The sequence below is a fragment of the Siphateles boraxobius genome, unplaced genomic scaffold, assembly GCF_051911475.1.
Source record: "Siphateles boraxobius isolate OS27281-9 unplaced genomic scaffold, OSU_SipBor_1 17, whole genome shotgun sequence".
Classification (NCBI taxonomy): Eukaryota; Metazoa; Chordata; class Actinopteri; order Cypriniformes; family Leuciscidae; genus Siphateles; species Siphateles boraxobius.
In genome coordinates, this window is record NW_027508777.1 from 2,782,766 (window position 1) to 2,798,313 (window position 15,548).

The 15,548-nt window shown below is 40.4% G+C and overlaps 1 protein-coding gene across 1 annotated transcript in view; it reads right to left on the bottom strand.

Moving 5' to 3' along the window:
* Window positions 1-13,426, bottom strand: part of LOC143740177 (putative ribonuclease ZC3H12C) — an 82,345-nt gene extending 68,919 nt beyond the window's left edge. Inside the window, exons 1-3 of the mRNA XM_077232224.1 lie at window positions 13,204-13,426; window positions 12,826-13,104; window positions 12,714-12,792 (exon numbers count right to left, since the gene is read on the bottom strand). Coding sequence (XP_077088339.1) covers window positions 12,714-12,792; window positions 12,826-13,104; window positions 13,204-13,426 — 581 coding nt within the window. The remainder of the gene's footprint in view (window positions 1-12,713; window positions 12,793-12,825; window positions 13,105-13,203) is intronic.
* Window positions 13,427-15,548: the final 2,122 nt, after the last annotated feature.

The following is a 15,548-nucleotide window of genomic DNA, read 5'->3' on the forward strand; positions in this document are numbered from 1 at the left end:
CACTTAATCTGCAGCTACTTATGGGTGTTATCATTAACGTTATTTTATGTGTCTATCTCTGGATGAATTTTATTTTATCCCTTGTTATTTGGATACTGCTCAATGTCCCGAAGTGCAAAGGAAGGGAGGGTGGGTGGGTTCTTAGAGGGGAATTAGTAGTTGTATAAGTTTTCTTTCTTATATTGATAATATAGTGTGTAAAATTTATCAAAATAAATAAAAACACTAAATTACAACAAAAAGAGAAACGGCAATATCCTCACTATCCTCAGTATCATGTTCCTTTTTAGAAAGAAATCGAATCTGCAAAGATTTCCAGTCAGGATTTAGACCGTACCATAGTACTGAGACTGCTCTAATTAGAGTTACAAATGATTTGCTCTTATCATCCGATCATGGTTGTATCTCGCTATTGGTGTTACTCGATCTTAGTGATGCATTTCATACTATCGACCACAACATTCTTTTAAATAGACTCGAAAATTATGTTGTCATTAGCAGTGTTGGGAGTAACTCGTTACAAAAGTAATGCATTACAGTAACATATTACTTTTTGCTGTAACGCAGTAGTGTAAGGCATTACTAATCAGTTTTCAGTAATATTTTACTCGGTACATGTTCAGTAAGGCTTGCGTTACAACAGACTTTTAGTTTTAATTGTAAAACAAACAAAAAACAAAACTAAAAAAACAGGAAGACCTGGAGACATTAACGAATGAAAAATGCAAGTAGGCTAAATTAACTGTTCGTGGTCAGTCAATAGCCGCGTGTGGTGTCCAAGTCTGTAAATAAAGACTAAATGGCAGCGTCTGATATATTTTTTATAGCGATTTATTTTTTACAGGAGTGCCGTGAGGTATGATTTCGGCCTCTGTGCTCGCGCTGGCCAGTGGAAAAGCAGCTACTGGTGAAGATGGCATGAAGAAGACTATACATTCGCGAGATGGACGTATGAGCATTAGGCTATTCGTTCTGTGTTTTCTTTCTGTGTTTTCTAAACTGTTAGGCTATGTTTATGTGGTATTTTTCATATTTTCATCACGCAATCATGTTTTTGATGCGGTGGTGACGCGTTCATGTAAAGGCGGCGGCGCTGCCGATAAAGCACCTAAAAGCTGTCACAAAGAACCGGCAAAAGCAATGATTATGAATATGTCAAATATAGCAAGGAGACATTTTAATTGTTTATTAATAAGGTCAAGATGAAGTTGACGATGCTGACTCGCGATCTTCGCAGTAGGCTAGTGAATGCACCAGAGAGAAATGCACATTTAATTTCATAAGCAGAGAGCAGTCTGTTTTCTTACGTTTTGAATTGTTCTGTTTACAAGTAGACATATCAATATAGATATATTTTTTCAGGTCCGTGAATAGGCTACCTTATACGCTGAGTTTCGGTTCATTTATGAGACGCGCTCCAGTTCACGCGCTTAAATCCAGGCAATTGGTTGATGAAACATTGATTAAAATTAAGATACAATTAATACAAAATGAAATTCACTTTAAAGAAAGGCTTTGTGTGTGTAAGGTCTCTGTGAAAGTTTTAAACCAGTCTTTTAGTGCCGCTTCAGAGAGGTCGCGTCCGTAACGGAGAACTGTCACGTCTGTAACATTGTTTTTTCCTCATAAATGAGAACACGAAAAATAAAATAAAATAAATATTTTATGTTCTGTGGAGAGCCAACCCTTCTTCATCTGATTTACGCAGTTTAATTCACAGAATTACAACAACAAAACAAAAAAAATCGTTGCCTCCTAAAGGTTAAAGTTTTTTTTTGTCGTGCATGACTGTCTATTTCCATAATATTAGATATAAAACGCATGTGTAGACTGATATTTTTCTAATGTCTGGACTCCTTTCAGGGAGGAGCCTATGGATAAACAGACATTTCAATATTTTGGTATTAATGCATTTTCTGAGAATTTATATTTCAAGTTTTGACTGCAAATGTCATGTCCATAAAGCTGGAATTCCCAAATTTTAAATAATTTATCATCAACTAGTTTTGTGGTGTAGGTCTACATATTTTATAATTTTATGTTAACTTCAAATAATACTAATAGTAATTTAAAGATGTGGTAGCATTGGATCTGGACGGGAAGGATAACGCTGGGAGTTGGAAGGGGTGTGTCGCGATTCTGCAGGTTCATGGATCTGAGTGTCGCGATTTCGGTTTCATATCGCATATCGTTACAGCCCTAGTCATTTTAGAATGTTAAGTTCTACTTCTGTATAGTTATTTTGGTGAAAGTAACTCAAAAGTAATACAGGAGTAATGTAACGCATTACAATTCTGAGACAGTAATATTGTAAGGTAATGAATTACTTTTAAATAACAGTAACAAGTAATATATAATGTATTACAGTTTGGAAGTAACTTGCACAACACTGGTCATTAGTGGAATTGCAATAGCATGGTTTAAATCATATGTATCTGACTGTATCAGTTTGTTGCAGTAAATGAAGAGATGTCTCATCGATCAAAAGTTCAGTATGCCATACCACAAGCCTCGGTACTAGAACTGCTGCTGTTCACAATGTACAAGATTAGCATTACGTGTTAATATTTGGTGATCCTCTGTTCGCAGAGAAGGGTTAGCATTACTTGCCAGTTATTTTTTTTTATTTTTTTTTTGGTGATCCTCTGTTTCAGGCAGGGAAGATTAGCATTACGTGCTCGTTATTTGTTTGTTTTTTGTTTTTTGTTCATCCTCTGTTCACAGAGAAGGTTAGCGTAACGTTCTAATATTTTGTTTTATCCTCTGTTTCAGGCAGGGAAGATTAGCGTAAAGTGCTAGTAATATTGTGTTATCCTTTGCTCTGCCAAAGAAGGTTAACAATAGTTGATCTGTATTAACATGTGTACCCTCTGTTGATCAGAGAAGTTTTAGTGTTTTTTTTGATTGTGTGATAACAGAGAAACATTACAAAATGGTTAGAAGGAATGCTAGGCTGGTTCCCACAACTGAAAAAGGTGGTCTGGCTACCCCTTTATGGAAAGACAGTGAGTTTAAGTCATTGTTAGGAGAGCACATGGACACCATAGTGACTGAGTCAGTCAGATTGAATTTGACAAGGAAATTTGCTATTCACCCAGAAAAAGTATGGTCTATTGAAGAATGCAAAAAGGTGTTAGGTGCATGTATCAGGAAGAGAAGCATAAAAGGCATTATTTTCTGTCACATGCAAAATTAGCTTATCCATTGCACAAGAACAAGCTAGGTGTATAGCTAAATTAAAAGAACAGAACAAACAATTGCACACTAAGGTGGGCCATAACAAGGCCTCAACCAAATGTGACTCAGAAGACCAACAGTCAGATGAAACGTATCCTGACTTACAAGTGTTCTTTGAAACAGATGTAGACTTCCAATCAGTAACTGATATGCGTGTAAATTCAGTCAATGTGTGTGGTGCTAGGAGGAGAACTCAGGGAATTGAGGGAACTGAAAGTGCTCCTCCCAACTCTTCTGTTGTTCAAATCCAAACTGTTGCCAAAGTGCTTAGGACCTAAAGATATAGACAAACTATCCCAGAGTTTACCCTCAGCACGCACAAATTTTTCTTAATTTAGAAGAGCATTGAGCAGCAAAATGCGTCTCTACGACATGTCGTTGGCAAAAGTCACACAGCTGATGTCACAAATTCTAACTGAATCTGAATTCAACAGTTTTGAGTCTGCTCTTACTTCTGAACTACAATATGCCAGAAAAGACGAATTGAGAGAGGGAGTTCTGAAAATTCTAAAGAACATTGTTGGACCAAACATGGACTGGTCAAAGATCCCTAGTTGTGTACAAAAGTAAGATGAAACTGAGTAAGTACACAGAAAGGTTTTGTCAGTCAGCGGCCGCACACAGCGGGATAGCTGACACTTCAGAGAAGGTGCTAGGTGACAATGGTCCACTTGTTCGCACATGGTTTGATTGCCTCTTTCAGAGCATAGAAAAGCATTGCCTTTCTTAGAAGATGTGAAGGCAAGAGTAAAAATTGCAGCAGCATCCTTTAAGGTCAACACAGAGAACTAACAGAAACGTAAATTTCTGGGATCGATTGCTCCTGAATTTGGGATTGATTGCTCCTGTCTGCTTCGCTGCCTGCTGTGCTGTGAGTTTTGTTTGCTTCGAGGCTGTAAGCTCCGTCTAAGCCTCGTATTAGCTTCATATTTCTTTCTGTTTTGAACCATCATTCACTATCATTTATAATTGTTTATACTACTAATTACAGCTTACTTATCATTCGCTAGCTTCCGTTATTCTTAGCATGACACACTAGTAACTCGCTAGTCTGTTAATGCGCAACCCATGCGCTCAGTTTATTTATTTATTTTTCTCGCGCGCGCCCGCACCTCTGAGTTAATAAAAGCCCAGGTGAATAAGAATCAATCAACAAACACGGTGAGTAATGTCTTGTCCTGTTATTGTCACCTGCACTTCATGCCACATGTTTAGTATAGCCTTCCCCGTCGGCAATATAGGATATATATGTGATACATGCAAGGAAACAGTCAGGCTGACAGAGAAGATTTCAGAACTAGAGACACCCATCCAAACTTGAAATGAGGATAGTAAGTGTGCAAGAGCTTTAGATACTATTTTGGATGCGCCTAGCATAGTGAACCCTTTACATGATTCGGTTCCGGCTGAATTATTGCCTGTGCAGCAACGCAAATGGGTGACAGTGAGGGATCTCTCTAGTCGCGGATCAAAAAACCACTCTTCCGTTCCGATTACCACAACAAATCGATTTGCCCCACTCAGTGAAACACTGACTGAGAATTCTGTTGATTGTGCCCTGGTAATTGGCGATTCTATTACACGGAACGTGAAAATAGAGACACCAGCCAGCATAGTCACATGTTTGCCGGGAGCCAGAGCGCCTGACATCAAAGCAAATTTAAAAGTGCTGGTTAATGCTAATCGTAAATTCTCTAAGATTATTATTCACGTCGGCACTAATGATGTTCGACTTCGCCAGTCGGAGATCACCAAAATTAACATTAAAGAGGTGTTTGAACTCGCAAGCACGATGTCAGGCACTGTAAATTGCTCTGGCCCCCTTCCTGTCCAAAGGAGTTATGATATAGTTAGTAGATTGTGTTCATTCAATGGCTGGCTGTCTAAGTGGTGTCCGCAAAATAATATAGAATCCGTAGACAATTGGAAAAGTTTTTGGGGCAAACCTGGCCTGTTGAAAAGAGATGGTATTCATCCCTCCTGGGATGGTGCTGCTCTTCTCTCTAGTAATTTGGCTCATAGTCTTAGAGATAAAACATGACAATCTGGGGCTCAGGTCAGGAAGCAGACAGACAGGCTAAACCGACCGTCTGCTAGCGGCCTCGCGTCACCAAGGTCAGATAAATCCCATCACATAGAGGTTCTTTCACCTAGATATCATCATATATAGACTGTGTCTGTTCCCCGAATGTGGAAATACAAAAAACTTCCAAACCTATCTAAGGTTAAAAATGTAATTGATGTTCAACAAATAAAAACAGATATAATACAGATGAGCAAACGATAAAGCTTGGGTTGCTGAATATTCGATCCCTTATTTTAAAAGCACTTATTGTTCATGATATGAATTCAGATTATAACCTAGATGTGCTGTGTTTGACAGAAACCTGTCTAAAACCAAACGATTACATTACTTTAAATGAGTCCACCCCGCAAGATTACTGTTATAAACATGAACCTCGTCCGAAAGGCAAAGGGGGAGGTGTTGCTGTAATTTATAGTAATATTTTCAAAACCACTAAGAAATCTAGTTTTAAATATACTTTTTTTGAAGTGTTGGTGCTTAATGTAAAAATATTTAGTGTAAACGATAAATCACGTTTAAGAATTCTGCTGGCTACTGTATACAGGCCACCATAAAGACTTTATCAAAGAATTTGCTGACTTTCTATCAGAATTAGTATTGGCTGCAGATAAAGTACTAATTGTTGGTGATTTTAATATACATGTAGATAATGAAAACAATGCATTGGGATTGGCATTTAAAGACATTGTAAACTCAATTGGAGTTAGACAACACGTGTCAAGACCTACTAATTGTCGTAATCATACTCTAGATCTAATATTATCACATGGAATAGATGTTGATGCCGTTGAAATAATGCAGCAGAGCGACGACATCTCAGATCATTATCTAGTCTCATGTAAATTACATTTAGCCAAGGCTGCAAAGCCGACTCCGTGTTATAAATATGTTAGACCTATCAATTCTGCCACGAAAAATTGCTTTATCAATAATCTTCCTGATCAGTTTCATCATCTCAGCATCCCAGATAGCTTAGAATAACTCGATATTGCAACAGAAACTTTTAACTCTCTCTTTTCCTGCACTTTAGACGCAGTTGATCCGCTGCGCTTAAAGAAGATTAAAGAAAATAGTCCAACGCCGTGGTACTACGAGCACACTCAGGCCCTTAAGAGAGCAGCCAGAAAAATGGAGCTCAACTGGAAGAAAACAAAACTAGAGGTATTTCGGATTGCATGGAAGGAGAGCTCGATTGCTTACAGAGAGGCTATAAAAGCTGCTAGATCTGGTTATTTTTCAACCCTATCAGAAGAAAATAAACATTCTAGGTATTTATTTGAAAAAGTGGCTAAACTAACGAAAAAGAAAGCTTCAAGCCCAGAAGTTTCCAAGAAACACAGCAGTAATGACTTTATGAACTTCTTCACTTATAAGATTGATAATATCAGGGACAAAATTATAAGTATGCAACCGTCTAATACAGCATCGCATCAGGGTGTGCATTGTAGTCTCCCTGAGGAAAAATTTGATTCATTTGTTTCTATAGGAGAAGAAGAATTTTGCAAAATCGTTAACTCATCTAAATCGATAACTTGTATGTTAGACCCTATACCGACTAAACTATTAAAAAGAGATGCTTCCAGAGGTCATAGATCCCCAACAGAACCGGAAGACAATACAATGCTGAATAAAGTCGTAGTTTTTGTTATTTTTGGACCAAAATGCATTTCCGATGCTTCAAAACATTCTAACTAACCCACTGATGTCACATGGACTACTTTGATGATGTCTTTATTTCCTTTCTGGAAAAGGACAGTATACCGTTCATACATTTTCAATGGAGGGACAGAAAGCTCTCGGACTAAATCTAAAATATCTTAAACTGTGTTCTGAAGATGAACGGAGGTCTTACAGGCTTGGAGCGACATGAGGGTGAGTCATTAATGACATCATTTTCATTTTTGGGTGAACTAACCCTTTAAGCTGGCTATGATTAAACCGCTTGTTAAAAAAACGCAACTTGATCCTACGGAATTAGTCAATTACAGGCCGATCTCGAATTTGCCTTTTTGTCAAAGATATTAGAAAAGGCAGTATCCTCACAACTGTGTTCCTTTCTTGAAGGAAATGCTATCTGCAAGGATTTTCAGTCCGGATTTAGACCGTACCATAGTACTGAGACTGCGCTCATTAAAGTCACAAATGATTTATCATCCGATCGTGGTTGTATCTCTCTATTAGTGTTACTTGATCTTAGTGCTGCATTTGACACCATTGACCACAACATTCTATTAAATAGACTAGAAAATTATGTTGGCATTAGTGGAATTGCACTAGCATGGTTTAAATCATACTTATCTGACCGTTATCAGTTTGTAGCAGTAAATGAAGAGATGTCTTACCGGTCAAAAGTCCAGTATGGCTTACCACAAGGCTCAGTACTAGGACCGCTGCTGTTCACTCTGTACATGCTACCGTTAGGAGATATTATTAGGAAACATGGAATTAGTTTTCACTGTTATGCTGATGATACTCAGCTCTATATTTCCTCAAAACGAAAGTTACCAATTCACAAAATTAACGGAATGCATAGCTGATATAAAAAATTTGATGACTATTTCCTACTACTAAATTCTGAATAAACACAGATTCTAATTATTGGACAAAAAACTTCAACACGCAATAACCTAGAATACTGTTTAACACTTGATGGCTGCTCTGTCAAGTCTTCGTCATCAGTTAGGAACCTGGGTGTGCTCTTTGATTCCAATCTCTCATTTGAAAGTCACGTGTCTAGTATCTGTAAAAGCGCATTTTTCCATCTTAAAATTATATCTAAATTACGTCATATGCTCTCATTGACAAATGCGGAACAATTAGTTCATGCGTTCATGACCTCAAGGCTAGATTATTGTAATGCTCTACTGGGTGGTTGCCACACTTAATAAACAAACTACAGCTGGTCCAAAATGCAGCCGCTAGAGTTCTTACCAGAACCAGGAAGTATGACCATATTAGCCCGGTTCTGTCAACACTGCATTGGCTCCCTATTAAACATCATATACATTTTTAAATATTGCTGATTACTTACAAAGCACTAAATGGTTTAGCTCCGCAGTACTTGAGCGAGCTCTTAACCCATTATAGTCCTTCACGTCTATTGCGATCTCAAAATTCTGGCCAGTTGATAATACCTAGAATATCAAAATCAACTGCTGGCGGTAGATCCTTTTCCTACTTGGCACCAAAACTTTGGAACAATCTTCCTAACATTGTCCGGGAAGCAGACACAGTCTGTCAGTTCAAATCTAGACTAAAAACACATCTCTTTGGCTTAGCATACACATAACACATTATAGATTGCTATAATTCAAAATTAGGCTGCATAGTTTAGATCAGCCGGAACCGGGAACACCTCCCATAAATCCTGATGTACTTTGTACATCATAAGAAGGATGGCGTCTACGCTAATATTAGTCTCTCTGTTTATCCCGAGGTTTACCGCAAACCGCCGGATCCAGGCCATATCCAGATCTGATGAAGGACCATCACATGGACACGACGACAACGCATCCCTGAAGTGCCAGCCTCATCAAAACTGTGAAGGCCTCATGGACACCTCAACAAACCCATCTCCATACCGGCGTGATCACTCCGACCCCTCACCAGATGAACTGGATAAATATTGTGAAAGTTCTGATCCAATCTGACTTCTGACCTATTATGCCGCCTAAATCATAATCATACATTGTTCGTTTGTTGGCCAAAAGAGGACTGGCACCCCGACTGAGCCTGGGTTCTCCCAAGGTTTTTTTCTCCATTCTGTCCCCTGATGGAGCTTTGGTTCCTTGCCACTGTCGCCTTTTTTTTTTCGCCTTCATTCGCCATTGGCTTTTGGCTTGCTTAGTTGCGGACATTTGACATTTAACATTTAATTTTGATTTAACAATACTATTACAACTTTACTTTCCTGGTATCTCTGTAAAGCTGCTTTGAAACAATTTGTATTGTAAAAGCACTATATTTACATTTATTCATTTAGCTGACGCTTTTATCCAAAGCGACTTACAATTGCTATATTTCAGAGGTCGCACGCCTCTGGAGCAACTAGGGGTTAAGTGTCTTGCTCAGGGACACATTGGTGTCTCACAGTGGATTCGAACCCGGGTCTCTCACACCAAAGGCATGTGTCTTATCCACTGCGCCATCACCACCCCACTATATAAATAAAGGCGACTGACTGACTAAATGTCCTAAGAGAGAGGGCAGTTGTTATTACTGTGTTAAGCAGGGACATTGGAGAAAAGAGTGTAGAAAAAACAAAATAACTTTAGACAAGTTAACAATGTTACTCAGCTCCTACTCAGTCTGCTTGCTACTCTGAAGCAGCCCCTACCCTCGTCATTAACCTCGTTGGGCAGCTTGTTGATGTGTTAACCATTTGGGCTGTGAGTGCTTAATTTCCCCAGTAACTTACAACAAAGATTAAAGACTTATTTTTGTTTAATAGAACAAAAGGAAAGTGAGGGTCTCACCCTTCCTTTGGGGGACACTAGTTAAGTAGACTCACAGCCTTAAATGTTATGCTACAGCACAGGCCCTTCATCAGTAATGGTGTTAGGTCAGACTGTAAATGTAAAATGCCTTCATGCAGTGTCCACACTGATGAATAAAGCAAAGTAAACTTCTGTCACCTCCTCCCATTGGGGAAATTGGTTAAACACCCCCACAGCCCCGAACATTGTTTTATAGCATGTACCTGTCACAAACCCATCCTCATGTATGATGTCTGCAATGACTGAATTTGTGTTAGAGGATGAAGGAGAAATGACTCATGATTGTGTTACGCTTACATACACACCTTCGAGGGAAGTAAAAGAAACTCCCATAGAGAATTCAGAATTTGAGTTGTTTGTTGACGGTTCAGCTCAAGTAATTGAAAGTAATTTCATTCATTAAGTGATTAAGCTGTGGTTGATTACAGCAGCCACAGTATTGTGTCAGGGAAGGAGAAACCTGGACTAATGTGTCACATTGTAAAGTTCTTCCCCCATCTACAGGGATAGGATATAGGACACGGAACAAAGTGAGGAGCCCAGAGAAGAACCGCATGCAACAGGCTTCGGGGGTCAAACTCTGCGGTGTAGACTTCCCTCATAGGCCTTCCCTATACTAGTCCATCGTTACCTCACTGTTCCTTAGGTGTTAAAGGAATTAAGAAATAGGGAAAGATGGAACAACAATAGCAGACTCAGAAAAAGTTTACAACCATAGTATTTGAACAAATACTGCTCTACTGTCTAGCAGACTTGGAAAAGTTTAAAACCCTAGTGTGAACAAATACTGCACCATCATCGGACCTGAATGCTGCACCGGGTAAATGGATCCAACAGAGAACTTGCACAAAATCCAACAAGACATTCTTGATCTTTCAGCAAAATTACATCAGATGACTGAAGATAATTCTTCATGGTTCGGAAACTTGATTGAAACCGTGGCTGTCGATAAAGGAAATAGCAATTATGTTGTTGTTTGTTCTACTGGCGTACTATCTATGCGTCCACAGTATCAAGTGTTTCATTCAACAAATTAATCACGCCCCTCACAAGAAAATGACAGTTCCAACCAGAAAAGAATATTACCCATAAGAACTTCACGGACCCTAATTGCATGTTTGTTTCTGTGTCAGCATGCAGTTACAGAAAAGCAAACACAAACATGCGTTATGTGCCTGTAACGATCACAAGTTACAAGAACATATTGTTAATTGTTTAAATTTGTATATAATGTGAGAGTTAATAGAATAGTATAAATTAATAGTATAAATGTATTAAATGTTTTAATTGAGTCCAATACAATAGTATATAAACTAAGACAGTTTCATATACTGAATTTAGCATTTAAGGTTATGATGGTGATGATATTTGCTGTGAAACAGTTTTTCAGCAAGAGAGTCCGGCAAATCCTGTTTTTCTGTATCTGGCAGATTGGCTCTCTATCCAGGCTGCTATTCCTGTTTCTCTCTATTGTAAGCAGATTACTGAAACTTTGGTAGTCTCACTGTTTGAATAGTTATGCTGACTGGATTGGAATTGGTAACACTCCATGTATAGGGCCGGTTCCTAAACCAGTATACATCATTTACATGCTTTGTTCATCACAATGTTAAGCCCTGCCCCTAAAATGTTTATAAATTGCAAGGGAACATTTCCCTTAGTCAGACTTGGGTAAGATTTTGGACGAAGCAGACTACAGCAAATAAAGAATCCTGCTTAAAAGATACAACCCCAAGTCTCCTGGTCTTCGCTTCTAAGTTTTTCTACACTTAAGAAGAAGAAGGTTTACAACAGCATACACATAACACATTATAGACTTCTATATTTCAATGTTAGGCTGCATAGTTTAGATCAGCCGGAACCGGGAACACTTCCCATAAATCCTAATGTACTTTGTACATCATAAGAAGGATGGCGTCTACGCTAATATTTTTCTCTCTGTTTATCCCGAGGTTTACCGCAGTCTGCCGGATCCAGGCCATATCCAGATCTGTTGAAGGACCTGCGCCTGGACACAACGATAAGCAGTCCTGAAGTGTCAACTAGTCTCTCCCTTGTGAAGGCCTCCTTCCCTTTACCTCTGTACTGATAAAACGTTGTCGGGATAATTCCGATTCACATGGCTACTCGGAAGCGATAAATTATTATTATTTTTTTAAATTCTCAGAGCCACCAGGCACTGTTTTATGCAAATGAGTGGCCGGATCGCATTAAATAATTTTCTGTTAGAACGGTGTAGTGTTAGCGGCCCCTAAGTTAATAACTAATGATCGTTGTGACAGAAGTGAATCAATAAAAACTAACTTTATCTGGACAATAGCTTTATTCTAGAGCTGCCGTAAAGCCAAAACAATCTCTGTTACTTTAATTTCCTATTATAAATGTAAAGCTGCTTTGAAACAGTCCATATTGTTAAAAGCGCTATATAAATGAAGGTGACTTGACTTGACTTGACTTGAAACAATCTGTATTGTAAAGCGCTATATATATAAATGTGACTTGACTTGAGAGTCCTCTTATCTGAATTTGTGGTTGAGTGTCCAGATATAACATATATATATATATCTATATATAAATATATAACTGATATAACTATCCTGATGTGCACAAAGTTCCTCTGGGGGAAAAACAGAAAATTTTTTTTTTACATTTTGAGTTGATTATTTGATTCTTCAACTAATGTCTTTTAAATAACTAATTTTTACAGTTGGTCTGATGGCTCATTGCCATGCCTGCTTAGCTCCTCATTTTGCCTCTGTCGTACTTGGCTCCTTAATTGCCCCTTTGCTGCTACATTTGTGATCAATTCAATTACATTACATTTACCACAAGCAAAAACCCTACTACTACATGTCTGGTTGTATAAATGGATTCTTCAATGTTTGGATTCTTACCTCATGGCCACATTGCTGCCATCAATAACAATGGGGCGGAGGTTATCCTTATCATCCACGGGTATCTGAGAAGTGGACTCTGACCAGTAAGAGTCAAGTGAGTCAGAGAAACTGCAAGAAGAAGATGAGCCAGAGGATGATGTTGACGTGGAAGTGGAGTGGGAGGGACACTGTGTCCCACCCTCATTCTCCGGCTTACTGCCTAGTTTCACCAGCTCCCCAAGAATATCATTGATCAGTGCATCTGACCCTAGCTTGTTCAGAACAAGCCGAACCAAGTCTTCTGCATAGCCGAGCTTAAGGGCAAACTCCATCTTTGTCTGATATTCCCTGAATGTATTCACAGGACCTGGCTCTTGGGGTACCATATTTGGAATGGGTGAATCCATATCTAGACATGGAGACCAACAGAGTAATGGGTGGACTGCATGGATAGACTTATTGCTAAGCGTATCAATAGGAGGATGACTATGTCTCTGCACAGGCTCACTTTCTGGCAGTGAACTTTTTTCCGAGTCATCTTGTGGTGAATTACCACAGCTCCTGATGCAGGGGGCCACAACGTCTCCTGTGTCTGATGAGCCACTGTTCATAATAGCTCCAGTGTCAGCTCCAGTCTGCTGGTCTGTGGCGTTCACATGGAGGTAGTCTAGATCCAGCCCCAGTTCGAGGATGTGGCCTGTTCCATCATCCAGATGGTCTTTCAGGCCCATGAATTAGCCACAGACATCCAGCGCCGTTCTGACTGAGAGTCTTGCTGAGCCCTGCAACCTCTTATTCAGCCCTCAGGTCGTGTTTCTCACGTGAACCTAGAGAAGGAGAGAGTGATACTTTAAGGGACTTCATAGTAATTCAGGGAACAGAGAAATGTGTAAGGTGCTGAACTTCTAAAGCATGCTTGAACAGTGCCGGCCAGTGAAAAATATCTTAGGTGCCATATTCAGTCAGTTTCAATAGTCTGATGGTACCAGTGATGGGAGCCAGGTCTTTTAGCGTTGTGTCTGTAAATTATACCTCATTATACCCTGGTTATGGATATGTTATTTGTTTTAATCCCTCTTTGTTTGTATCTTTGACCTATCTTTGAGGCGCTAAAATAATTGCCCATTTTACACTAGCGCCTGGCTCTATTGGCCAGCCGCCCCTGTGATTGAAAGGGTTAGTTCGCCCTTTTAAGACATGAAGTTGTATGGAATCCTTACCAGCACTATAGTGCATACACACTGACCCACTCTGTAGTCACCTCCCTGGTCAGAGTTCTGGCCGCAGGAAGTTTTTCAAGAATGTACTCCCGGTTAGTTTCCGGGGCCTCAAAACTGTGCGTTTTTACGTGAAAAAAATATTTGCGTTTCAAAGCTTGATTAATTTAACACAAAAAAAACACGCCGGTCAAAATTCATACCTCAGTTTTAATTGGCAATATTTTCTTTCCATTTCTATCAATCCGCGCTGCTGTCAACGTCAACAGTGCGCACGTTCCGATCAGCTGTTGATAGCGCGACTCGCTGACAACATGTCTGACTGCGAAACTTCTGATGATGAAACCAATTTTAGCACAATGTCAGACGGAACAGATGAGGATGAAAGTAATTTTAGCACAACGCCAAAGGAATACCTTTATGAACCGGAGTATACCGATGCCGAGCTTGAACAGATGGAAATAGAACGGGAAGAGAGAGAGCGAGAGCACAGAGATGAAGTTGTCCAAGTTGATGCTGGGCCCACAGCTGTAGCAAGAGCCAGGATGAACGACAAATGGTGAGCACTGCACACACAATAATCCGTGATTCAGGATATTTTAGCTCCCGCAGAGTAGCCGATGGCAACCAGCCAAAGCGGTCTCGTAGCTATATCCGAAACAGGGAAACGATGGAATCTGAACGGTGATCCCGGCACATTCTTGTGGTCACAGCCTGGAAATTTACAAGTTCGCACCATCATTCTACTTTTTACGTCGTTTCGTAATCGAGTGTGTAAACACTATGGAACGTCCTGGTTGCGTATGCAACCCACCGTTCCCTGAAGGAGGGAACGGAGGACGTAGTCGACGCCGACTGAAATGGGATCTCGCTAGAGAGCCTGTCTTCTTCGAGTACTATTGAACGAGCCAATGTAATTGGCGTGCGTGATTCGCATCACACACTCCGCCCCCGCGGCGCGGGTATAAATACGGAAGTGGATGCATGCACTAGTTGCTTTTGGCTGAGGAGCCGAGAGTAACCCGGGGTCAGCGGTGGTCCAGCGGTAGTGGCAAGGGGACTACGTCCTCCGTTCCCTCCTTCAGGGAACGGTGGGTTGCATACGCAACCAGGACGTTCCCTTTCAGTCGATAACGTCGGACGTAGTCGACGCCGACTGAAATGGGATCAACCATTGAACACGCCACTAACGCTGCCACCTTCCAGTGCCTAAACCAAAGCCTCCTGATGCCCCCGCAAACTTAAGGCGGGGAAGGACAGGGCTTAGGCCAGGGAAGTCACTGCTGTTCCTACAGGACCACTGGGAAAGCGTTCCCCGTACGTTGGAAGGAAGGGACGCTGCGGAAGCCACATCCAACCCGAGGGAGGTAATGTGGAGAATACACATATGAACTGGGCGGAAACCGGGCAGTCTAACATATGGAATGTCACTGGGGTGGCTCCAGCCTAAGACGGGGGGAGACACACCGGACAGTGACGGCAGAGAGACTCTGCCGAGGGAAGACACGGGCTCACCGCAGGGAGCCGTATCGTGGAAGAATACACATATGGGGTCACCGAAGGGACCGCAACATATGGACCCAGCCTAACACAGGTTCCACACTGCTTACGAGTGGTAGGCCTAACACCAGACGTT